Source organism: Triturus cristatus, chromosome 7 (genome assembly GCF_964204655.1).
Source record: "Triturus cristatus chromosome 7, aTriCri1.1, whole genome shotgun sequence".
Taxonomy (NCBI): Eukaryota; Metazoa; Chordata; class Amphibia; order Caudata; family Salamandridae; genus Triturus; species Triturus cristatus.
The window spans coordinates 445,133,864-445,158,815 of record NC_140590.1 but is presented as its reverse complement, the minus strand read 5'-3'; the positions used below and the strand labels follow the sequence as shown (position 1 = coordinate 445,158,815).

The 24,952-nt window shown below is 42.3% G+C and overlaps 1 protein-coding gene across 1 annotated transcript in view; it reads right to left on the bottom strand.

Moving 5' to 3' along the window:
- The window catches only part of DNAH9 (dynein axonemal heavy chain 9), a 1,479,259-nt gene that overhangs the window by 1,024,382 nt on the left and 429,925 nt on the right, over positions 1 to 24,952 (bottom strand). Inside the window, exons 24-26 of the mRNA XM_085616775.1 lie at positions 16,700 to 16,825; positions 13,528 to 13,767; positions 504 to 664 (exon numbers count right to left, since the gene is read on the bottom strand). Coding sequence (XP_085472901.1) covers positions 504 to 664; positions 13,528 to 13,767; positions 16,700 to 16,825 — 527 coding nt within the window. The remainder of the gene's footprint in view (positions 1 to 503; positions 665 to 13,527; positions 13,768 to 16,699; positions 16,826 to 24,952) is intronic.

Below are 24,952 nucleotides of genomic sequence, written 5' to 3'. Positions count from 1 at the left end.
ATAAATAGCTCAGGCACTGCCTGTCTAATGTGTATATGTTCATTAAAATGCTTGGGGTACTGGAAGTGACATCACGCAACCTTTGGCCCTAAATGGTACCACAGAGTTTACACTTTGTACCACTCTTAGCCCATAAGGAGCCTCCCATTTACTGCTCAAGTGCAGAGGGAAGGGCATGCATTTGTAAACAAAGTTGAAAGAGCCCTGCTAACTTTAAAAACATGCTGCTTGCTTCATGAGGGTACCAAACGGAAAGTAATGGCGTAGGCACAACTGGCAAACCCTAATGAACATACATGGCCCACCTGCGACCCTTCCCACCAATGTGACTGCTGAGAAGGGAACACAGTGTGCTATACACGGTATACTGCCAATGAAATCCTTCTAGCGAAACCCTAACATGACCACAATGTGTAGTCCCTAAGTAAAAAAAACTCTGAATATAACAAAGGTTGACAAAGCTGCAACATTAAACTGAAAGCACGGGTGTTCAAATAACATACCTGTCAGTCAGCGGAGTGATCACAAGTCTCGGGGTGTTGCCAAGATACTCATATGAATACATGAACTGAGCATCACAAATGTTTGCGAAGCAGTGCTTCTTTTCGTCATCCCATCGGTGTCGGAGTTGTGACAGCCAGATAAATGCTTGGGAATTATCAACCTGGAAACAGATAAGAATAGATGATTGGCACAGCATAAATGTGAATTATTCTCCATGGTGCTTTCTTCTAACTCGATGCAGTAACCCAAAATACAACAATTCGGGTAATGCATCGGATTACAAGAATAAAATGTCCAACTGGGACACATGCTTGTAAAAAAAAAAGCTCTTAACATCTAACCCAGAACTAGTAAAGGCCCTTTATAAAAAATAATAAAAGTTGTAGAAATACAGTATTAGTTGGACAAAAATGTATATTTTGTTTTATGGAAAGAAAAAAAAAGAAATGCGATCTGGCAGAGATCATTATATTGTGCCTGGTTCTAGCTATATAATCGGTCACAATAGAATACCAAGCCTATATTATCATGAGCTGCACTGGAATAGAAAGAGCTACCATTTTAAACAAGCATTTGCAATGCAATCGGTCTTGCATTTGGGACCTTAAATGTATTTAGCTGTGCAGCACATTAGCCTAGGTGCTGAAACATCTACTGTTTTTTAACATGGAGGGAAAGTAAGCACCAAGCTGCATGAAACACCAGGGCATGGGGACACATGGAGAGAAATATTGCCTTTCAGCGGGAAATGGTATATTCCAAAGCTCTGTTTTTAATATAAAATCAGGGCCTTCGGTGGTCATATCACTGAAAAAACAAGATTTGTAAAAAAACATTATTGCCTACGGATGCTCGTGGAAGACAATTTCTAAGGACTGAAATCTAGAGAATGCTAAAGTGATTCTGGTATTTTACAGACCTCTGCTGGTCGTTTTCTATCAAGAAAGTTAAATAGAGGCAGTTGCCAGAAAAATTAAAGCAAGCATTGGCAATGCAATAGGACTCGCATTTACAAGAGACATATTGCATTGAAAATGGGAGTGCGGGCGGGCGCGAGAAGGCACAAGCATGACCGGGAGTGCGCGGGAGGGGGCGGGAGGCCCCAAGAAGTCACACACTGTGAAGGGATGGGTAGGGAGGGACGGCAAGAAAGTAGTCTGTGCAGTAAAGGGGCCAGTAGCCATGGAAGGAAACAAATGACTGACATGGCTGTTATGGGGAGGGACCAACAAGCTTAAAACCAATCAGAAGGCAGCATTTATAACCTAAGCCAATGAAAAAGATGGGTCAGAGAGTGGGCGGAGCATCCACAAAGCTGCCACACTTTAGTGTATACTGCATGCCTCGCAAAGCAATGGCAGCGCATTCGCGCTGCAACGCTAGGCGAGACCTAAAAATGTGTTTGCCCATAATCCAAAACCTCAAACTGCTGACGAAAATATTGCCTTTATAATAGAAAAACATAGGTTTACAGAGATCCTATGCTACGCGGTTTATATAAAGGACTTTAGCTTTTTCTGTAAGATAACTAATATGACTTAACAAAAGCACCTTACACACCATAAATCGCAACCCAACCAGTCGATGACAAGAGCATTTTAGCTTTTAAGTTAAAGAGCAGGCTGCTCTGCTGGAGTCACGGGGTCTACACTCGGCGGGAACTCACGAGGACGCGTTTGGGAGTTAAAGGCGAGGGAGCCTCCTGTTTCCAGTAAACACCGGCTCACTAGAGTAGGGCAGATGATAGGTGTGGCGACTAACCATTCCAAGGCAGAATTTCCAGCCACTTCCAGGGCGTTCAAGGAGCAGGATACAACAGTTGGACCTCAGCAATGAGCTACTAAAGAATAGCTGCCAAGGTTTCAGATTGCTGTGTGTGACATTTTCAGAATTTCGGTGTAATTATGAGTGACATTTCAACGTCTATGAGTGCCACTTTCTCAAGCGCAAAACCAAGCAATGAAGATGAAGGAAACATATAAATAACACCTATTTGAGCAACCATAAACTGTTAAGATCATTTTAAAATGCAGCAAAGCACCAGAAATGGAAGAGCTTGATATCAGGATTTTAACTAAGTTGGCTGAAAGAAGGGGGGGGGTCTTTTAAAGGAGCATCCATGGCTTATGTAATTAAGGGTATGACTTAAACACAAACTACATTTCTCCACTGGCAGGCAGCACTTTGCAGGAAGAATTACTTCTAAAACAATTTTATTGACAGCTTATATAACACTCCACAACTGAGGCAGAAATGTACATGGCGCAATCACAACAGAATGCCTCATTTTCAAGCAATGCTTAGAAATTCTTGCAGTGTTATGGTGGCAAAAGTATTCCCTCTTAACTACCTCTTCCTTATGAAAATGAGGGAATGTTCACGGGAGCTTTAAAAACATTCCAATCTACCCCATTTTACTCCTCTGGGTCAAGTACGGATGCCACCAGCTGGAAACTATAACGCTCTGGCAAATCCCTTTTGACATTAAAGAACAATTTACTGCCAAGACAGAAAAATGGGGGGGGGTTTGAGAGGGCTCAGGGGCTCAGTCTATTAGAGTACTAGCCAACAAAACATTACCAATCAGAGGGGTAAAGTAACATTTATCTCACTCTCTCGAGGTGTTCGGTACTCCACTTATCACCAGCTTAGATCAGACCTTGGTTGTAGTTTTCAAATATGTGCTAATGTAGAGGTGCAGAATTGAAATATTAAAACTGTTTGCTTTTAAAAAACATGGAGCAATATCCAGGGTATAGCGTGGAAAAGCAATAAATTGTTGTTTATGTCTCATTTTATGCACTCTACTGTTGTGACAATAGTAGCCTCATTTATGTACAAAAGGGTAATTTAATTAAATGAGTCTCAAACCTCAGCCCGAGAGTGTGGCAGGTTCATATCAAAAAGGCGAGAAGTGGTTTGTTACTTAGTCTAGTGACTGGTCAACGGCTGGTATACTGCGAGTAACAATATCACCTCAAGAAAACCACGAGAGCGAGGCAGAAGCAAGTGCGGGTCTGTTGTGTTGGGAAAGACACGCTGAGTGTTAAAGCCATTCAGGCTGACATGCTTCCATATGTGAAACCGCGTTTTAAGTACAGATTCGAACACTTTTAGTTTCTAAATGCCGGAGTGCTTTCCGAAAACAGAGAGGACCACATGCTGGGGGTGCCGATATGCTGCATAGGTAATGCAGCTTTTCAAGCGATATGGCTACAAATGGGGCCATGGGAAGTATTTCCTTACTGTGATATACAGCCGATAATGCAAACTGACATTTAAGAATGAAAAAAATCATGTTTGTCAAGCAATAAAAATCAGGTTGGACATAACTCAGTACGACAACACCCCTCAAAAATAATAATTTAAAACTAATCTGCAGAGCCTTCTCTGGGGTTGGTATGAGTGATATATTTCCAAATGAAGAAGCAGAGCATTACTCCAGGGTCTCTCTCCCATGCGGCCGCTGCAAATAAGTCACTGACTCCACAGGCGTGTCCCTCAGCAATCATTGAATTCGGCCCGGGAGTCATAAGATTTTTTAATATAACAGCTGGTAGTGCTAACAGCACATGGAGGCCTGGGCCGTTGCAAGCAGCAGGCAGTGCTGAGGCTCTCCTCTATGAGCCAAGCACCATGATTGCGAAACCGTCCTGTATACCATTGGCCAGCCACCTTCCTTCCACAGCAACAAACTAGCCGCTCTGACAGCAGGACGTGAAGTCTCGCCACAGCGCCATGTCTCACACTGAGGTGGCTGGAGGTGGTATTATTGCCCGTCTTGGCATCCCCCTTGCTCACACACTTTAGGCGGGTAGTATGAATATTTTGAAGCTCCCGACGGCAGAAGCCCTGCCGTGGGATGCTACTCTGTCTCAGTTTTCTGAAGTCAGAAATTAAAGGAGGCCCTGGCTGCAAAGCAGGGATAAGAATGGACGCTGGGAGCAGAGCACACGCACCCAGGGAAACAGGTGTACTGAGCACTTACCCTGGAGATGATGAGAGGCTGGTCAAAGTCCTTCCCACCGATGAGCCTGAAGCCCCAGGGACCGAGGCCCTCGATAACGATACGGATCATGCCGGACGTGCTGCTTACACTTTACAATAGCTGCCACCCACAAAGCACTCGCGGAGCGGGCCAGCAGCTATTCTTAAAGTGAAAGCGCGATGCCGAATAAAAAAAAAATGTAGTGCTTATCGACTAATGAAGGAGACAGTGTAACGCCGCATGTAAAAGATCCAGTCCTGATGAGTGGTCCCAAAAGGAGACAGGGCGTTAACAAGGAGGGACTAAGAAGCCTCATTATCAATCAGAAGCCAGCGTTTACCATAGACGATGACGCCAGCCAAATAATAATATGGGTGGGGCTTCCACACCACTTCTAAAACATACCCTAATACAATATGCCTCGCAGAGCGAGCAGCGCATTCGCTGCAACGTTAGGCTTGACCTAAAAATAACAGGAGCTTTTAGGAACTGGTCAGTTGAGGTTGTGAGAGTCAAGCATGAAATCTAGAAACGGCTATCACCCCTACTGCATAGGGTAAGCACTTTGCAGCGAATTACGAAATCACACACCAAGTAGTCTGCTGTCCCTCAAGGTCCCCCTGTCTAAACCTTACCGAGAGAGTTGCTCAACCACCAAGATTGGGAGTCATGTCAGCTCCCATAGAAACATCCAGCAAATCCCACTTTGAGTTTCCAGTAGTGAAAACCTAAGTGGCCATCCTAAGCCAAAAGCAGAAGAAATCTCTGGGCCCAGATATAGTGCCAAGGGATGCCAACTGTGATGATGTGCTAAATGGGCACTGGTTCTAACAACGGTTCTCAATGCAGCCTGGGACACTGAGGCTGTGTCTATGTCGAGAAAAACTGCAATAATTGTTCCCCTCCACAAAAAGGTTTCTTGCAGTGATCTGGAAAATTATCGACAAGTTTCTTTATTAGATGGAACCGGCAAGAACTATAGGAAACTATTACTCACCCGAATGGAAGCTTAGGCTGAAGAGAATACGACGATTACATGGCCTTTACAAGTTGGCTTTAGATAAGCCCATGGTACAGTTGACCAAGCGATGAGACTGCAAAATATATATTCATGAAATATGCATGCATAAATAACATACTCCCTTGTTCCTGACTTTCATTGGACTGAAAACTGTTTTAGATTCGGTTGACAGATCCAGCCTGTGGCAGACTTTGCATGACCTTGGCTTACCAGATAAGTTTGTGACTGCTTAAAACAATGGAATCACGGTAAAAAATCTGCGGTCAGATATGGCCCCTAAGGGGAACCACGTCCAGTTTTGAAATAAATGATGGTGTAAGAGATGGATGTGTCTTTGCGCCGTTTTATTTAATCTTTTTATCAATTATGTAGACATGAGCCTTTTAATTTTGAAATGTGGATTTTATATTTATCTGGGGCGATAAAATATTGATTCTGGTATTTGCCGATGACACTGCCCTTCTGTCCTGCACCAAGCTGATTAGAATATTAAAAAATTATTGTATATAAACGGAAGCTTACAATTCATACATTAAAAACCAACGTCTTGATCCTAAATCCATAGCGAAACCTGAAGAACATATCCAAAATCTGTGGCAAGGCCCGAAGCAGTGTCGATTATTACGACTATCTAGTTGTCAGGTTCGACCAGAAGCTGTTGTGGCTAAGTAGTTAATAAAAAGTGAAGTAACCTTGAGCCAGTAACATAATTTGGTCCTAAGATTCTCTAATAAATGCAACTGCAGACTAATTGGTCCCGCCTTACAAGTCCATCAAAATAATGCTGTGGCCACAAGTTCATATGGAGCCATACTCTGGGGGTGCAAAAATATGACCGGCCTAAGGAAGGCTAAAAACAGATTTTTACGTAGCCTACCAGGGACCCCATGACTGAGCTCAGGATGGACTTGGGCTCAACGACTATCAAACCATCCTAGCACTTAAACCAATCCTATACTGGGTATGAATTTGGACAAATCCAGAGAAACCCATGCGTGAAACTTGGACGATCAGTAGTTTAAAAAAAGCTGCTCTGGTTCAGTCACATTGAAAGTACTCTATCGGCTTTAGGCTGTGCTGAGTCCCGGAATAATTCCAAGATAATGACTCCCTCAAGTATGCAACTAATCAAGGGCAAATATTGGACCAGTTTGAAAGAAAAGCAAGGGGTGAACTACTGAATCACTTACTGGAAATTAAACCTATTACCCCGTTTGAACAATAAATGGACTGGATATTTCCAAAACTGAAAAGGTTGCTGTATGTAAGGTTTAGGCTAGGTACATTGCCGGTCAACACCTTTCCTAGAAATTGGACCAAGAAAGCTGTGGACTCAGCCGCCTGTAATCACAATCAAAGTGGAGACAAAACTATATTCCACTTTATGCTACTTTGCACTAAGTTATTGCAAGCAAGAAGGCTGTATTTACAATCTCTTTTTATCAGATACAATACAAGACACTGCATAGCTGCTCTACCCTTATGCCTCCAAGCTAACTCAGATACATTTTTCATCCAGGGCGCTTCTTATATTTGGGCCACCTGGAAAGTTACCAGAATTAACTCTCTCAATGATCATCATTCTATATGAACCCGGGGGCCCCTGTTTTGTATTGATTAACGCTATAGTAAAATTATGGCGAATCACCTCCGTCGATGAGCACCCTCCTATATAAACCTAGGGCCTCCTGTTTTAGGTCACAGGAGTTCTATATTGCTCTCCTAGCTAGTACCCCCACTTTTAGCAGAGTGAGTCGAACAAGCAGCCCAAGCATTGAAGAGCTCACCATATTTAGCTGAGGAGGGATAATATTTAGAATACTTTTTAGAATTTGATACATTTCACTTTTATCAGTTTATTTTATTACTATATAAGTAAATGAGATAGGAGGAATTTGACATACCAACTAAGTAGCCTCTAAAGGTCATCACTTATAAATTCCGATAGAAGGACTTTACATTTGCGAATTTGCACATCACATCATCCACCGGTAGTTCAGAGAACATGAACGAGGAGTTCCTTCCCCTGAAATTAAACTGCATCATGCCTTACATGATCATTATTTGCAAAGTGTTTTTAACATGTGATAGAAGCTTATCATTTACTTGCAGTGAAGCCTTTATTAACATGTGTATTTTATGTCAGTTCATCATTCTGGTGCTCAACCCACATAATTTTAAATGCGAGGATTTATTGCCTTCTTTCACAAACCCGCTCTTGTCTGTCTGCTTATGGATTGCATATTTGCACGAGGAAGAGATGCAACTCTCATCCCTTTTTAAATGTCCTAGATTCCATTCCTTGTTAGTTTAATATTTGGGTTAGTGCTGCTGGACAACTGATACAAAAGTAAAATTGCCATAGTAAGCCAATAGCTGGGCCGATACAGTAATAATTTAGACTGCTTGAATGAGCGAGCACGTACCATAAGATGATCTGATAAAACACAAATGGTCAGCTGAAATTTTAAATGTTTCATCAACCTATGCGTTATTGCAAGGCCTACAATTATCTGTTTGCATAGGAACTCCCTAGTGCATAAGAACTGCCTATTTATGTGAGGAAGATGTAGAACTCATTTCCATCTAATGCTTTTTATGTTACCTCTGTGATAGCCCAAAATTTGCGTTAGTGTTGCTGTGTATCCAATATAAGCTCTAAAATGCCAAAGTAATCTGCTAGCCTGGTGGTAAATGAAATATTGTAGACCGTCGAATGATTCAGTACGTACTACAAGTTGACTTGATAAATGTATAAGATTGATTGTAATTTTAAATGTTGTGTTATGTTTTATTGCATGGCTTACATTTGTGAAACTAAAACAATAAAGGATTGGGAGCAGAGAACATGTAAAAGCGAGGGCACGTATAATAAAGCTTAATTTAGTTCTATACCGATGTACATTTGATCTCTTACCCAGCACTCCGGACACTACATTTAGCTTACCTTTTAATGCCAATAGTTCTTCTGCATGAATTAATGCTCACATTTAACTCAATTAAAATTATCACACCAGCGTGGCATCTTCCAGCAACTTTGTAGCAACTCTGACTAAATTAACACTACATAGATTTTATAGTCATAAGGGGTATTCAGCTGATAAATTATCCCATGTCGTTGTATCATCTAATATAAAGAGTGCGTTAGGAGATGGAATTTTGATGACAATTCCATCATAGCTCTACTCTCTATGTCTTTCCCTCAGCCAGTCTCTCTCACAATACTTGGAAAATATATACTCTGAAATATATTGTATACTGTACTGTGAGGGTCTCACCAAAATTCCTCAACAATCAACAACTTTACAGTCGTCACAACACATACCAAAGAACAGGGTGGGATCAAGGTGTTATCAGAAATAGAGCGCCGTAAGGCAGAACCGAACACCCTCTCAACCCAATGATCCTGCTCCAAATAGTGAGAGTAGCCCGCCCGCCGATTGACTCAGTCACCCGCCCGTCACATTTAGCTCTCTTCACCTGAAAGCCCCGCAGCCCACTACCCGGATCCACTCGTACTACTCCATCTCTAGGAACAAACTTCCACTGTTTCCTTGGTAACGCTTCCAGTCTACAGATTGCCGTCATAGACACAAAAGACAGACCACTGATGAAGAGGGGAGCTAGATGCCGTCGTCAGAGAAGAAAAACTTACTTTAGAGTAGTGTTCGAATGGAGCGATCTCGGTCATGTAAACAGAAACGTGGACTAACGTGGAAACGATTGAAACAAGCATTTGCAATGCAATAGGACTTGCATTTACGCGAAACCTATTGCATTGCAAACGAGAGTGCAGGTGGGTGACAAGGCACAAAGGGGGGTGGGTGACAAGGCATCGGACAGTGGGGGGTGGAGTAGGGGGGAATGGTCCTCGGGAAGAAAGTAGTGCTTGCAGTAAAGGGACCAGTAACCATGGTAGGACACAAATGACAACATGGCTGTCATAGGGAGGGACTAACAAGCCTACAACCAATCAGAAGGCAGCATTTAAGAAACAAGCCAACGAGAATGATGGGCGAGAGTGGGCGGAGCTTCCACAAAGCTTCCACACCATAGTGTATACTGCATACCTCGCAAAGCGATGGCAGCTCATTCACACTGCAACGCTAGGCGAGACCTGAAAAGGCAGGCCTTAGACCACAGCGTGTCAAACACCTAAAAGTCAAAAAAGCAGAAATCTAACAGAACATTCTAAACATACAGAACAGCACCACATGATGCTTATTGATGCAGGGGTGAGGCATTAGCAAGGACACCTAAAATATGAACACTGACACAGTTTGCCAGTTTAAACTGAAAATTATCGATGGTATGCTATATGTATCCCAGGATAGGTTGCTGTAAAATAAGCATAATGCAGCAATAACATATTGTGGATGTTCTTGTTTGATTTCAATCTAACACATGGCTTCCACCAACATTATCAATTTTGTAAATTTAAGATCCTACCTCAGATCCTCTGATGTTACCCATTTGGAAAACTAAGCATTCCCTTGAACCCTGGTGGTGATATGCCACTAAAGCATACCAGAACACAAAATAATCAACCAGTCCACTGAGAAACTGGTATGATTATTGAATGTTTGTTGGTAACACGAGCCAAAAGCACCAAAAATAAAGACAAAACAACCAGCACCCTATAATCTCATTCAAACAGCTATCCTTCACTAGCAAAACAATGGAGGCAATCAACCAGACTAGATCTCCAGCATGCTCCGAATTCCATCCTTAAGCTAAAATCCAAGGCCAGAAATGTGAACAATGCTCTCAACACAGTATCTTTTCAAATGGAACTGAACACATCCTACAGCAGACCTTTGCTCAAAAAAAAAGCCTAGACCCCTCAAACCTGGCCAACTACTGACAATTTCCAACAGGTTCTTCTCTGGAAAATATTTTATTTAGGCGAAAAGTCTACTTTCAGAACAACAATCCAGTTTCTGCCTAGACAGAGGAACACAGTCAACATTGATAGTGATCTGGGAACAACTCAAACTAAGACTGGATAAAACTGAGTGGCAGCTCTATTACTTTTGGACCTAACTTCTGCTTTTGACAAAGTACATAATCAAATATTCCTTTGTAAACATGAAGAGATCGCCCAACAAAGAAACACGCTTAACTGGATCTCCTCTTACCTCAAAGGTAGATAAAGCTTCGTGACAATGCCACTATTCATCCCATTCTCCACAACTCACATTCCGACATCCCACAAGGCTACATAATTTCTCCACTTCTTTTAAATCTTTATTATACTCCCTTATTTGACTTAATGAGTCCTTTCAATGTCACATACTTCTGCTATGCAGAAGTCAAAATAATCATAAGGAAACTGGAACACCCTCCGGATCTTAATATATCTGGACTAGAAGAGTGCTTCCGTATTATCTATGTATTGATGATGACCATCCACCCAAAGCTCAGCTCCTCAAAAACTGAGATCTTGACTTGTGGAGAATGGAACAACCGCCAGCCCACTACAATATGTCCCAAACAACTTGAGACTCCACCAACAACATGTACATAATTAAGAAACTTCGACGCGATTATGGACTTAAACCTATCCATATACCTAACCTCACATATTAATGACATGACAATGGGCTCCTTCTACACAGTGTGGACAATAGGACATATCCTCCTCCACCTGGGATACCGCCAAACATTACAATTTATTCTCACTTGTAATTTTATGAGCAGACTACACAAAATGCCCTATGCCTACATGCCCCCTGACTTTCTTCTAGACCTGAACGTCCCACCAAATCAATACAACACTGGTGTTTAAAGAATTCCACTGGTTACCGATACCCAGTCACTCTGCCTTCAGGACACTCCACTCAAGATGAACTCTACTCACCTTGCCGCTCTACAAAACAATATTGGTTGAACATTATTCTCAGTGAGAGCTGGATCCTTTTGAAACTGCCTGCCAATATAAGTATTATCCAGATCCACCTTAAATTTAGGAATAAAGGAAAAACTTGGCTTATCCCTGAATGATGACCCTTAATATCTGACATCAAACAAAATAGCATTCATGATCAGAACAATGTACCCCACTTGGCCCAATAGGACCAAAGTTATCAAAATACCACAGCCAAGTTCAAATGCAATTTACTATTAGTGATGTGGCTTGTGCGTCCATTTGCAATCAGCTCCAGCTGTGAATGTTATGAATGAGATGGGCCTGATAAAATGGTCAGCAAAATGTATAATCATCACTTGAACATTCCCCTATTTCACACTTCTTCCTACGATACTATGCTAGGTATTGTTCTCTAGGAAAATAAGAGCACCTATCTGGTGTCTAATGCACGACACCAAGAACTTTCCCACATAGGCTCACCGAAAACACGTTCAATAATACTTTATTTGAATAATTAAATCATTACAATCTGTGTAAAAAACTTAAAACAATATTCAGACATTTTTCCCTAAGCTGCTCCCATCACATTCAATAAAAGTAAGGCAATACATTTTTTAGATAGAAGTTCTCTTCTAGAACAAGGTAACCTTCACTTGTATGCAAACACGAGGTGGCATAGTATTAATAAATACATTTAATAAAAGTAAAAGTCCCTTCTAAAAACGAGGTAGCCACCAAACTGGAATAAGTGCAACATAGCTCAAAAGGGAGTACGCGTTCATGGGCCAGTGAAAAGTCAGAGAGTGTTATGCAGCAGCTGAGGAGCTTAGAACTGTGTTCTCCAAAAATTCGACCATAGAGTGCTAAATTAATTCTCTATGTCAGGTTTAGCTTAATCTGTCTTTTGCTGTCCCAGTTTTAATGTAAAATTGAAAGTTACAATGGTTAATAGCAAAACGTTGATGTTATATCTTTTCCTCATCCACACAATTTAAAGTTTTATGGTCCCTTTGGCAAGGTTCCGCTGTGATTGATGGAACAGAAACATTTAATCTAAAGCATGGATTCAAAGCTGCACATTAAGTAAAACTAAATCAGATGGAATATCGGACCAAAATGTACTGTTCAATTATAAAGTGATTCAATTTTGTGAAACTGAGACAAGAGTCACCGGGTTACTGGATCAGAGAACTAAAATACAGGAAAGGCTACTTCAAAAATGTGCCGTAGCTATGTCTGACAGTAACTGTTTCCTCATTTTGACGCAGTACCTGAGTTTTCTGGATGACCAATGGTTGGTTAAACGTATGATATGCAAGATGAACAAAGATTGTAAAGATGATGTTTGGGGCCATGGAACGGACTCCAGTCTGTTCCACTCAGGCCTCGGTTTGATCTACGCAGGGTCATCAGTGCTGGGCAGACACATACAACGTGCGCCAAAGACTTGACCGATTCCCCGCAACCCCTTCACACAAGCTCGTCTGATGGGCGCTGCCAAGGGGGTAGATGTTTCAAAAGATGCCACTCACAGAGTCTGAGTGCCAGGAATCTCTGTTTTAGGTACAGGGGATATGTATATGCTAGTTATGGTGGAAGAGAGGCCAGCTGGTAAAAGTTGATTACTGCCCATGCGTGCTTGTGTTTGGCGAGGATTGCCTTGTTAGAAGAGTAGGAACACAATTGAGTACGCTTCTTGATATTTATTTTGAAAGCTGTTTTACTTGGATTAAGGTCTCATCCACGGTTCACTTGCTAATAGTTGCTGCAAGCATTCATGAAAAAAACTACTAAATGACCCACCAGGATTGCTAGAGCTGATATCTAACCATAGCAGGGACTCGAGGGAACCGGCTTTAGCCTGCCTGAACTTGTGGCAAAAATACAATATCCTTCCAATCAAGCACCCCTACACTGCATAGTGAGCCACCACTCTCCATAATTTGCTTTATGACCCCAAAATGGGATACGAAGTGCTGCATAGATTCTACTACTTCTACCACAAGCTAATAACCATGTTAACAATACTGGAGAGAAGGGCTTATTAGACTACATTGGCTTAATTACTTTCCCAAGTGCTTCATTCAGTTATGATGACAAATATGGTATCAATGTGTCACAAATTATTCAAAAGTAGCCACAAACCTTCTGAGCTATCATCTTGGCGACAACATCCCTAGCATGGACATCAATTGTACAGATGGTCATAATTTTCTGTCGATCTCCTTTGGAAAGTTGCCCGATCAGCATTGTGATGAGAGTATTCAGCTGATTCACTTGCTTCTTGTAATATTCCTTCATGACATTTTCATAGCCTTCTTCTAGCCGTGCAAATGAAATACCAACTTCCGTGGTCCACCAGATTTGAGTACAAGTTAGTGCCACCTGTAGAAATACAAGGATGGAATTAACAATAGGGCATACAGTGGGAATGCATGGGCTCTATGTCCCAAAAAGGAATACTATAGATTCATTAGCTTTTTGTTATCATGAATATAGTAACTTTTAGGCTACATTTTTTAGGTTATTCCTATGGAACAACTATACTAGACTATGGGAAAGGAAACATTTGCAGTAAGAAAAGAAAATACTTTACATGTGGTCTACATAAGGAAACAGATACATAACAGAAATGGTAAATTTGTCATATCAGATAATATATTAGTAGAAGTTTAATTCAGTATTCAAAGCACTCATTTGCTTAAAACAATGAGCCCTTGCTACAAATGTCTCCAAGACAATTAAAAGAACAGTATTAAAATTCAATGCTATTCATATAAGGATTTGCGGTCAAATCTTAGATGCATGCCTTCAGTGTTGATGCCCCTCCCTAATAACTAGCAATGTACAGCAATAGACCTCTAAACCCTTAAATGAAAGTTTTATGTACTTGATTTAAAAAAAGATTGGGTCACAAAAGCCCAAGTTGTAATTGTTAGACCTGGAATCCTTGGAGTTGTTTCCTTAACTTTTTGCCTTCAACCTTCCTGTGTTGCTGTGGTCATTCTTGCTGGCTTTACAACTCTGCGCTTTTTACCACTGCTAGCCAGTGCTAAAGTGCTTGTGTTCTCTCCTTAAAACAGGGTAGAATGGGCTTACACCCAATTGGCCCAGCTTATTTACTTGTAAGTTCCTAGTAAAGTGGTACTACATGTACTATGGGCATCTGAATTAAATGCTACCAGCGTTCCGACAGCATTTATTGTGTGACCCATGTAAGTAGCCCTTCAAACATATCTCAGGCCTGCCATTGCTGTCTGCATGTGCAATTTTTAAACTGTCATTTCTAAGTAAACTTTCTGCCAGGCCCAAACCTTCCATTTTAAAACATATAAGTCACTCCCTATAGTAGGCCCTGGACTGCCCAGAGGGCAGGGAGCAGAGTATTTAAGAAGTAGTACATGTACCTTTAAGTTTTACATGTCTTGGTAGTGAAAAACTGCTAAATTAATGTTTTGCTTCTGCAAGGTCTACCTCTGCCCGTGGAGTTACCTTATTAAATCTAATAAGCTGGAACTTCCAATTGGGAGGATTTTCAATTACAATGTTGGAAATAACACTTTTTAAATATTGCCATTTTCTTGTTGTAACCATTTGGTTCCTGTAGCCTTAGTCCGGGCCACATGACTAGGTGTAGCTGGCAGATGGTTTTTGTGTATTGTTCACAGGCAGTGAGACAAAGGGAAGATAGGGAGTGCCAGGGTGGGCCACTGAGTTGACGGAGGGGAAGAGCAATCACCTACCACACTTATACATCACAAAGGCTCTGCCTGAGCACTCCAACAAAGAGTTTGTCACTAGTTTTTTGCGACCCCAGACAGGCTGGAGCCAGGGCAAGGAGGAAGGGGATGTCTGACACGTTAGGGGGTGGAAACCTCTAGATGTTTCCTCCTCTTCAAAGTGAGCACCAGGTATAAATGTTGGACTCTTAGATCCAACCATTCAGTACACATCTGGACCAGTGTACTCTACCAGGAAGGGCTGCTGAAAGGACTGTCAGTCTGCTGGACTGCTGCTCTGAAAGGACTGCTGCCCAACTGTGCTGACCTGATTCCCTACTACCCTCTTGCCTAGGTGACACGGACTGGACATGCATCTTTAAACCCAAGACCCCAGAGTGACTCCAAGGGCTAGTTCACCGGCCTCCTGATCCGAAGCCACAGGGACATAACAAAGTTCCAACAACCTTGAACCTAGAACCTGAGTTCTGCCATCTGTAACTCCTACCCTGGCAAGTTGTGCCACCCCAGTCCTTGACCCTTAGAAGTGGACCTGAAGGTGCTCTGCCAGCCCATCTGTGAACCCATCAGAACAGATGCATCTCCTCTGCTGCAAGGCACAACCCCGAGCAGAACTGATGCATCGTCTCTGCTGCGGGGACCTTCCCGGCACAAGGACTTTGCATCACAGCCCCATCAGAACCGCTGCTGCACGATGCATCCCTGATGCAGGTCTCTCGTCAATGGCAGCCTCCATTACAATGCTGGATTCCATATCGAAAGCCCCTCGATGCAGTACTTCACATCGCAAGCCCATTGTTGATGGCCTCTTTGAAGACAATGCAGGACATTGCAGCCTTGGAAATGACACTGCGCAACGCATTTCTGATCCGGTTCTTGCATCACCTCGGCTGCATAACGCAGCCTCGACGTGGTACTCCACAACTCTTCCCAACCAGGACCTAAGGGACTCTTGTTCAGCAGGACTAACTGGGTCCCTGTAGATGGCCGTCACTCATGTTTAGGCACAATTTGTGATTTTGTCCCATTCCAGTGCAACCAGATATCCATGGTTGCCACTTTGAGCTTGTCGCTGCTATTCTCACTGATATCTTTAAAAGTGCATCTCTCCGGTTCTACTGATTGGAATTTTGTTGTTTTGGTCAAATTATTCATTAACATGTACTCTATTTTTGAATTTGAGGGTGGGACCTTTCTTGTGTTGTTTGTTCCCTTTATTACTGTTTGAAGTGCTGCAAAACTACTTTACACATTCCCTCTAAGTTAAGCCTGACTGCTCTTAGCCAGGCTACCAGAGGGTTGAGCTCAGGTTAATTTAGGGTTTGTGTGTGCCCCACCCTGATAACCAATCACCCAGTTTCTCACAGTAATGTTGAGTAAGATTTAGTGTAGGCTACTTAGCCATTATGCTGTCCAGCCATGTTCATGACTGTACCCAAAAAGGCATTCACCGGCTTAATACAAAGACATTGGACTCATAAACAAAGTAAAGGATGAGCCCTGCCTCCCAGGATCTTTTATTGACACTATAATTTACAGATCTGGAAACCATGTTAAGCTTAGGGGTTGCAAGAAACCTGTGCTGGATAGTCAAAGAGCCACTGCTCTCTTGGCTTCTCTTCGTAGGCTGTGACACCTTCGGTCATCTCGTGTCTGACTGTTGCCCTCATTGCCTCCAGTACCCGGTTCAGCCACGTCTCAACCTGGAAGAAACCATTTCAAATTGCATGTAAATTACAGCAAAAAGTATCAAAATTATCAACAGAACTGATAACTAGACGTAATGCAAGATTTTAAAAGTTAAGTGTACAATACCTAAAATTGAAACAAAATATTAAATGAGAGAAGACTATTATTATATGTATTTGGTATGTTGCCTCAAAATAGGAATACACTATATTGTACTTCACAATGCCACAACTTTCGCCCTATTACGAAAATGTGAGAATATCTACTGTTAAAAGTTTAACTTAAGCTTTCTCAAATTGATGTTGCACCAACAGGCTTCTATATGTAATATAGTTAACTCTGCATAACTGTGAGCAAATCGACTCTCATTGTTATTATTGATTGATTGATTGGGGTACTTATAGAGCGCAACTATCACCCTACGGGCATCTTGGCGCTTGCATTGGGAACCCGTCCTGGTTTTTCCCTGTAAGATAACCCGTACTGGGCATCCTCAAGGTGAAAGCCAGGCATCCCGCCGCAGCTGGAGACCAATCTAATTCAGAGATGAATGTGAGTATTTTGGGACCTCATCAGATATGAGGACATGGTAACCCAGTTATTGAGTGTAAAAGCACGCACAAATCCAGCTTTAAAAGCAAAACAAATGTATTAGGTTACTAAAAATAGACTCACACAATGCAAGCGTACATATATGTGCACAACTCGGAAAAAGCCCATTCTCTATTTTATTAGAACATTACAATGTTAAGAGCTGCACTGAAGAAAAAAGAGAGCCAGAGAGCCAATTAGGGTTGGTATATATAGTCTGTTCCAGCATTTCAATACTTGTGTTCTGTCTCTCTCTGTTTCATTTCCAGCTTTCTACCCTCAGTGAGCAGAATGTTTAATACTAATAACAATGTAGGCCTCAGGACCGGGCTACAACGTTAAGCTTTATTGCCCACACATAGGGCAATAATGACTGTTTATTACCTTCTCTTATAATTATGGGCCCAAACAGCAGGTAAGGGACATAATGATGGGAAGATCATTAAAAGTCCCTATCGACCTACAGGCAAGGGTTATAAAGCTATTAACATCCCCCAAATCCCATCAGCTCCTCTGCACCACAGTAGCGGCATCTCTTGGACCAGAAGCCGGTCTCACTGCCACTCTGTGCTGGCACATCCTCTTCCAAACATGCCAGTTTCATTCTGTTTTTAAAGCTTTTGCATTTTCGTTAGGGCTGCATTTCCTTTTTGATAGAGAAGGTGGGAACAATCAGAGAAGGTATGCAAATATTGCCATGTCTATGGGGGGAGGAGGGGTGTTCGTTACATTATAAAGAGAAGGAGCCACCCTACTCATGAAGGGAAACTGGATGTTTAAGGAGTGTGAGAAAATGCCCTTTTTTGCGTGGACACCCCCATCTTGTGCTGAATTTTATTGCTGGTTTCTAGACTATGCACGCTAGCCATTTATGTTCAGCGTCCAGTATATGTGCTCTGAACCCTAAAACATTTACAAATTGGCTACTTTAACTTTCCTATAAGACAATAGTATATGGTGCAGAAAATAAACCAATGGCAGGGAAGCTGAAATGTAATATGTGGACTGCAGCACTTATTGTGCCCTTCCCTAGCCTGACAGAGGAAAATATGGCTTCAGTACAACCATTGTGATGTATAGTGAGTCGTACTGTATAGTTTGCGGATTGCACATTGGGCATGGCTAGCACTCCCAGGGATGGTGGCCTACTGAGGTCAGCAGACCACCATGTCTGTGACTGCTTTTTAAATAAACCAGTATTTTTTAATTTTTTTAATGCAGCCACTTTTTAAAGGAAAACGGGATGCATTTTAAAAAGAAAAATGACACTTTACTGTTTCATTTTTTAAGAGTATGCAGTAGTCCGTCGGACCACCGCCTGCTCTTAAAAAATATTTTCAATGTGAGTCACAAAGGGGAAGGGGTCCCCTGGGGACCCCTTCCCATTTGCGAGTGACTTACCACCCTTTTGAAATGGGTGGTAAACTGCCAGTGTTTTGCGGCCGCAATTGCAGCCACAAAACAATCTTACATTGAAGTGCAAGTCCCTATTTTGTGAGTCGGCAATAGGTTACCGACTCACAAAATAGGGTTTGTAAATAGGGCAGACCTATTTTGCACTCGCAAATGGGCCGATTTCCCGTTTTTCACCCAACAAACGGTCATACATCTGGCCCTAAATACATATAAAGGGATGGAAATAAAGTGGATTCTTGAGCAACCTTTGGAAAGCAATGATGCATACAAATAAGTATAGACATTTGCGCTTGTGGAGCACCTAGAACTTTTATAGTTCTTTTGTCTTAGATAGCTTGGCTAGACTGAAGAATATTGCAGTACTGGTTCTGAATAAGGTTATAAAACCCAACTCCCTTTTTGGATTGAATGCACTGGATGTAGATGATAGAAAGCGCGTTTGCAACTGACGCTCATGAGGGCCTAGGCTCAACATCTCAATGAAGGCATTTGGACCAGAGTGATCCACTTTTTGGGGATTCAGTTAAAGTGTACTTGTCTCCAGGACCCTTCCGACCTTCAGTAGGTAGTATCCATATGTTACGATCATTCTGTAGCACTTTGACATCATTATTAGGATTATAAGTGGTAATTGTGTAGCTGAATTTTATACTTTTTGATTAAGAACTTTCAATACAGTAGGAACTGGCCATTACATACTCAAGGAAGGAGATAGCGTTCTGAGCAGTAGCTAAAGGCCTTTCTAAAGGTTTGGCAAACCTTTAGACTAGTATAGACAGGCTTTACCAGCTCTAATAATGTGCCAGTACCGAGTCTCACTAACAAATCTCTTTGCGGCAATGCCCTCTGATGAAGCATTTGATCATCTGACATATTAGGCCTCATTTTTTGTCAATATAAGAGAGAAGAAACGGCTAAAAAAATACCATGGTGCAATACGACAAAAGGAAATTCATTTAGATTACCTACAGAACCCATGTAAGGTCTGTGAGGGTTCCAGCACCTTGAGACTAGAAACGACAAAAATAGGTAGCCCCTTAACAGATGAAGCCCTGTAAGGATGCAACTTAAATTGCCCCTATAGCTCGAAGCACAAAAAAGAAAATGGGACCCAGGAATATGGCTTTACTGCATGAAAAACGGGTTTCTCACAGAAGAAGGAGAGCAAAGGAGTTGCCAAACTGACCATTTTGCAAAAGAAGAACAGCGCTGAAAGTTTGATGATGGAGTTGGGGATAAACAATAGATTACTGCATGGAGTCATATGTGTAATGGGACACCATTAAATTACAGTCTCTAGTTGCCATGGAGGTAGTTAAATATGGAATAAAGTACCTCATGTAACGCATTGTAAGGATATTGCAAGTAATCCAGTAGTTTGTGACCATATAGAGGAACATGGCCAAAAGCTGAGTTCCTTTATAAGAGCTTTGAACTTTGAGGTGACTTGCAATACGCGTATAACGTACATCAGGGATACTTCATTTCTTTTACTATATGGGATCACTATCACCCTTCCTATCAATCGCTTAATTCCTTGATGTGCTGCTCTTTCATGAGAATGAGATAGGATGTGGGTAGACAGACTACAATTTGAATACCTAGTGCAAAATTAAACACCAAAAGCAGTTAGATATTTACTGCAAAAAGATACTAAAATCGACAAGTCAGAACAATGTAGCTCATGCAGAGAGCTAAAGTGGAAAAATTAACATGTTGCCATAAATATCTCCTTTCTGGTTATCACTGTTAATCTAGAAAAACAGAGCAGAAAAAGATAAGGCCACATTTTGTTTTCTGCTTTTAAAGTCCACCTTTAATTGTTCTTTGTTTCCCCTTTTCCCCTTGGCTGCTGGCTCTGTCAGCAGGCGTTGTAGAGTAAATTGCAATAAGTTGTTACAGTTGAGTGGCTATGTGCTTTCTTTATGAGAGCAGACGCCTGCAATAAGGAAGCTAAGGATGGGCTTTTATACAGAGATTGCAGATGCAGGTGTTTTATATTAACTTTAATATTTATTATTATTATAAACCGCTACACTAAGCATTAAGTTGCTTCACAGCATTGGCTGAGGAGAGAATCTTGATGGAAGGAGGCATAGAGTGGAGGAAAAAGGAGTGTTTAGAAATGAAGGATGTTTCTGCAGGCACAATGCATGTCTGGAGGTTTCTCATTTGGACCAGTTTAAGGTATCATGCCAGGTTTACACAATGTGCCTTATAAGTGTACTACTTATTATCGTATTCATTTTTATTAATAGTAATGGTAGTGGTAGTATTATTATCATTTTATCTTAAAATGAGTCTGCGAACACTCAACTTTGTTCGGAAATGTAGATCTACCTCGCCACTGTAGTGGGGATCTAAAAAGGTTTTGTGTTCCTATGATTTGAAGCCATAATTAACTATCTCTCCTTTAAAAAGTCGCGGGAAGTATTATTTATTGTCTAGTGCTGAGAGGGCCTTCTTAGCAGCTTGGGTACATTGAGGGACATTCAAATAATAAACATCGCATTGGTCTAGTCAACAGTCTAAAAATATTCTAAAACGTTATTGCAAAAGTATGGCTAATAACTAAGATGCAGTTGAAGGTTTAGAAACCCTGTACGAAAAAATATATAACCGTGATATAAAAAGGATCTTGACACTAAAGTTGCATTATATTATAGCTGGGCAGCAATGATAGACAAAACCGCAAAGCGAAAGAAAAGGAGCTTAGCGCCCTCTATTCCGGCAACAAGACGGGCTATTGTGTCACTTAATGATGAGTGACCAGCAAGCCAACAAAACAACCCTGTCTGAGACCAACAGCTCGGAGAGCTTTACAAACATTTGGAAACAGATATTTTCAACTTCCCTGAACAGTTTGTTCATGTTGCACAAAAGAGCGCCGCGACAAGCCCAAATCTGGCTGAACCTTTCTTTGTCGCTGTGAGATATGCAAACAGAAGGACAACATGTTCCAGCAGAAATGTAAGACTACAGGTGTCGGGAAATGGCCGTCTCACAATAATCCCCCTCGATTTTCAAACATGGTGGAGTTAGCTTGCACAAACACCATGGGGCAGATGTACAAGCCCCTTGCGCCACTTTTGCGTCACTTTTAACATGGGAAAAGTGACGCAAAAGTGGCGCAAGGGACTTGTAAATCTGCCCCCATATTCTCTCCGCAGTGTGAAAGGTTTTATGATGTTTCAAACTGTGGTTGTTTTAGAGTTCAACCATGTTTACTTGAGACTGTATTTAAATAGACTCACTTCCCTACATCCATAGAAATGAGGTTGGTGTTAAAGCTGTTGTTAGCATACCTCTATGCCATGGGGGCAATTACGTATGAATCCTTGCATTTTCGTACTGTAGTCTCGGTCTTGAGTCTAATGGTGTAATTGAAGTGGCAAAAGACACGTCTGCCATGTTTGTACATGCCTGAAACCCTGGCCTGGGCACTGCCCTCCAGGACCGGAGCTTGACAGCCCTGGGAAATTTAGGCACAGAACTGGCTCCAAGACGGATGTAACTTTCAGACACTTTTGGTATTTCAAGACGGATGTAACTTTCAGACACTTTTGGTATTTCAAGCAGACACTTTTGGGACTTCAAGGCGGATGTAACTTTCAGACACTTTTGGTATTTCAGCCAACGGCACTGAGTATGATGGGAGCTGTAGGCTCGTGCTTGACAACGACAAGTGTTGTGTCTGAATTTCTTCCAGCATGCTTAGAGCTGTCAGCTGTGAAACCAGGAGCATCCCAGGATCTCTCTCTTCACATGGGACTTCTGACCACACTGGTGTACCTCTGACACGTGAATGAACAACTAAGCAAAATACTACATGCAGATGACAAGCGGCAGTTCACTGGTATTGGTGCTGTTGCCTCTCACCGGAGGCCAAGACAATAGACGTATTCCTGTGTTCTTTGTAAGACCAACGTGTCCTGCAAAACCCCCTGTTATGTGCTATAAATAACATTTGTGTGTCATCTACCACACATCATTGGGCAGCAAAAGCTTACTGCATGGAAATGCTTTAAATATTCTCAACCACTCTTCATTCCTCTGGGGGCTTCCATTCCATCGTGTCGTACTGCGGCGTGGCAGACTCATTGGCATATGGGTAGTACTTTTCTGTTGTGACTCAGAGAGCGATAGCAATGGGGTGGGAAGTGTCTAGCGTCTGTTCGAAGGGACATGGCCGGTCACGGAGGCCAGAACTCTCCCGCTGGCAAGCTCCAAGAGGGTTTTCATGGATTTGTCCTTATCTGTAATGGCAAGGACAGGATAAGAAACGGCGATATTGAATGTGCCTGGAGTCATTACCGGCGGTTCATACTATTTCAAGCATTCCATTTTGTATCTTATGGTTTTCCTCCTATTGTCAGGGTCACCTTCAGCCAATAATAACATTTAAGTGGGGAGCCCACTGGATTCTGCGACTTGTCTATTCACTTTTGCCAATATTGGTATGGGACTACAAGTGTGCATGCTGTTGAATTATGAAAATAAAAGCACAACCTTCTTATGGTGACGCTGATAGGTGTGACCATGTGTCACTGAGCATCTGTCAATTGCCTAAATCACATATTGGAACAGTTGCGACAAACAAGACATCACTGCAGGGAGCCGAACTTTGAGGAGCAGAGTTCAGGGAGCTGAACCCATCAATCTCAATTTCAGAGTCATTGGGCATTCTTCCTCAAAATATGAATGTGGGGAATAGGGCCTAAACTCTGGAGACTGCCTCAGGTTCATGGAAACTTAGCTCGTCTATAACATCCATCCAACAAGAGCTTGGCTTAGGAACGGAGCAGTAGAAGGTCCAGCATCTGCCCTTCTGGTTCCACAATATGCTGGGCATTCATGGGGCCACCCGCTGCAATTCGAATACCTGCCACTGCTGTCCACTACCCTGATCAGCTCCATAGAGGTAAGTATTGCATGCATTAAATACCAGACTTTCTCTATGGTGCCCCTAACCCAGGAAACCCTCACCATTGTTACCATATAGCACCCTAAACTATACGGTCACACAAAGTGTGAGATGGAGGAATATGCTGCATGTTCTAATCTAAGATCATACTGGAATGTCATTTTGTCACACGGAATATAGAATGCGAAAGGAAGAGTGAAGCTGGAGAGATCTGTTGGTGTGGCTGGAAGGAGACTTCTATCGTGAATAAACCTTCAAAACTCACCTATATGTCCTGTAATCTTTCATGAGCAGATCGCATTTCAAGGAGCAAGCGCACTACTTGTGGAAAGATCCAATCATGTCCTCCACACCCTCATGCTTTTCCCTTGATCCGCTGTCTTCAAGGGCAAGATTCAGCCAGCACTGTGCACCTCACTATGGTCACCAGCTCCTGGCGAACTCTTGCTTCCAAAGCCCACATCTTCGTGTGTGATCCTCCTTAGGTGTAACCGTCCCTCATAGATATGCTGCTTCTATGCCACCTGATTTACTGTCAATCCTGCACCAGGGATAGCCTGCCTTCAATCATGGTTCATATATAGCTTGTTTGTCACCCGTTAGGGTCTCAAGGCGCTCGGGCGGGGGTTCTATAGCTTCAGTCGAAGAGCCAGGTCTTGAGACCCTTCCTGAATTGAAGCAGTGATGGTGATTACCTGAGATGTAGAGGTAGAGAGTTCCAGGTCCTTGCAGTGAGGTAGGAGAAGGATCGTCCTCCAGATGAGGTCTTGTGGATCCTTGGTATAGTGCCCAGAGAAGAGATGTCTGGTGGGTGAGTAGAAAGACAGGTTGTGGTTGAGGTATGTAGGTCTGCTGTTGTGGAGGGCTTTTTTAGGCGTACATGAGGAGCTTGAAGACAATTCATTTGATGATTGGGAGTCAGTGAAGGTCTCTTAGGTGACCAGGGATGTGTCTGCAGTGGGATATGTCCAGGATAAGTGCATAGTCAGTGGGTCTGCGGAGGGGTTCCGAGTGCTGAGGGCCACGCGGAGTCATCTCAGGCTGAGGGAGTGGTGCCCAAGATGAGCACTTCGGTTTTGTCAGAGCTGAGCTTGAGGCAGCTGTCCTTCATCCAGGCGGCCATTGCCTTCATCCCGTTATGGAAGTTGCTCTTGGCAGCGTAGGTTGATCAATAAGGGAGAAAATCAGCTGGGTGTCATCAGCATAGGAG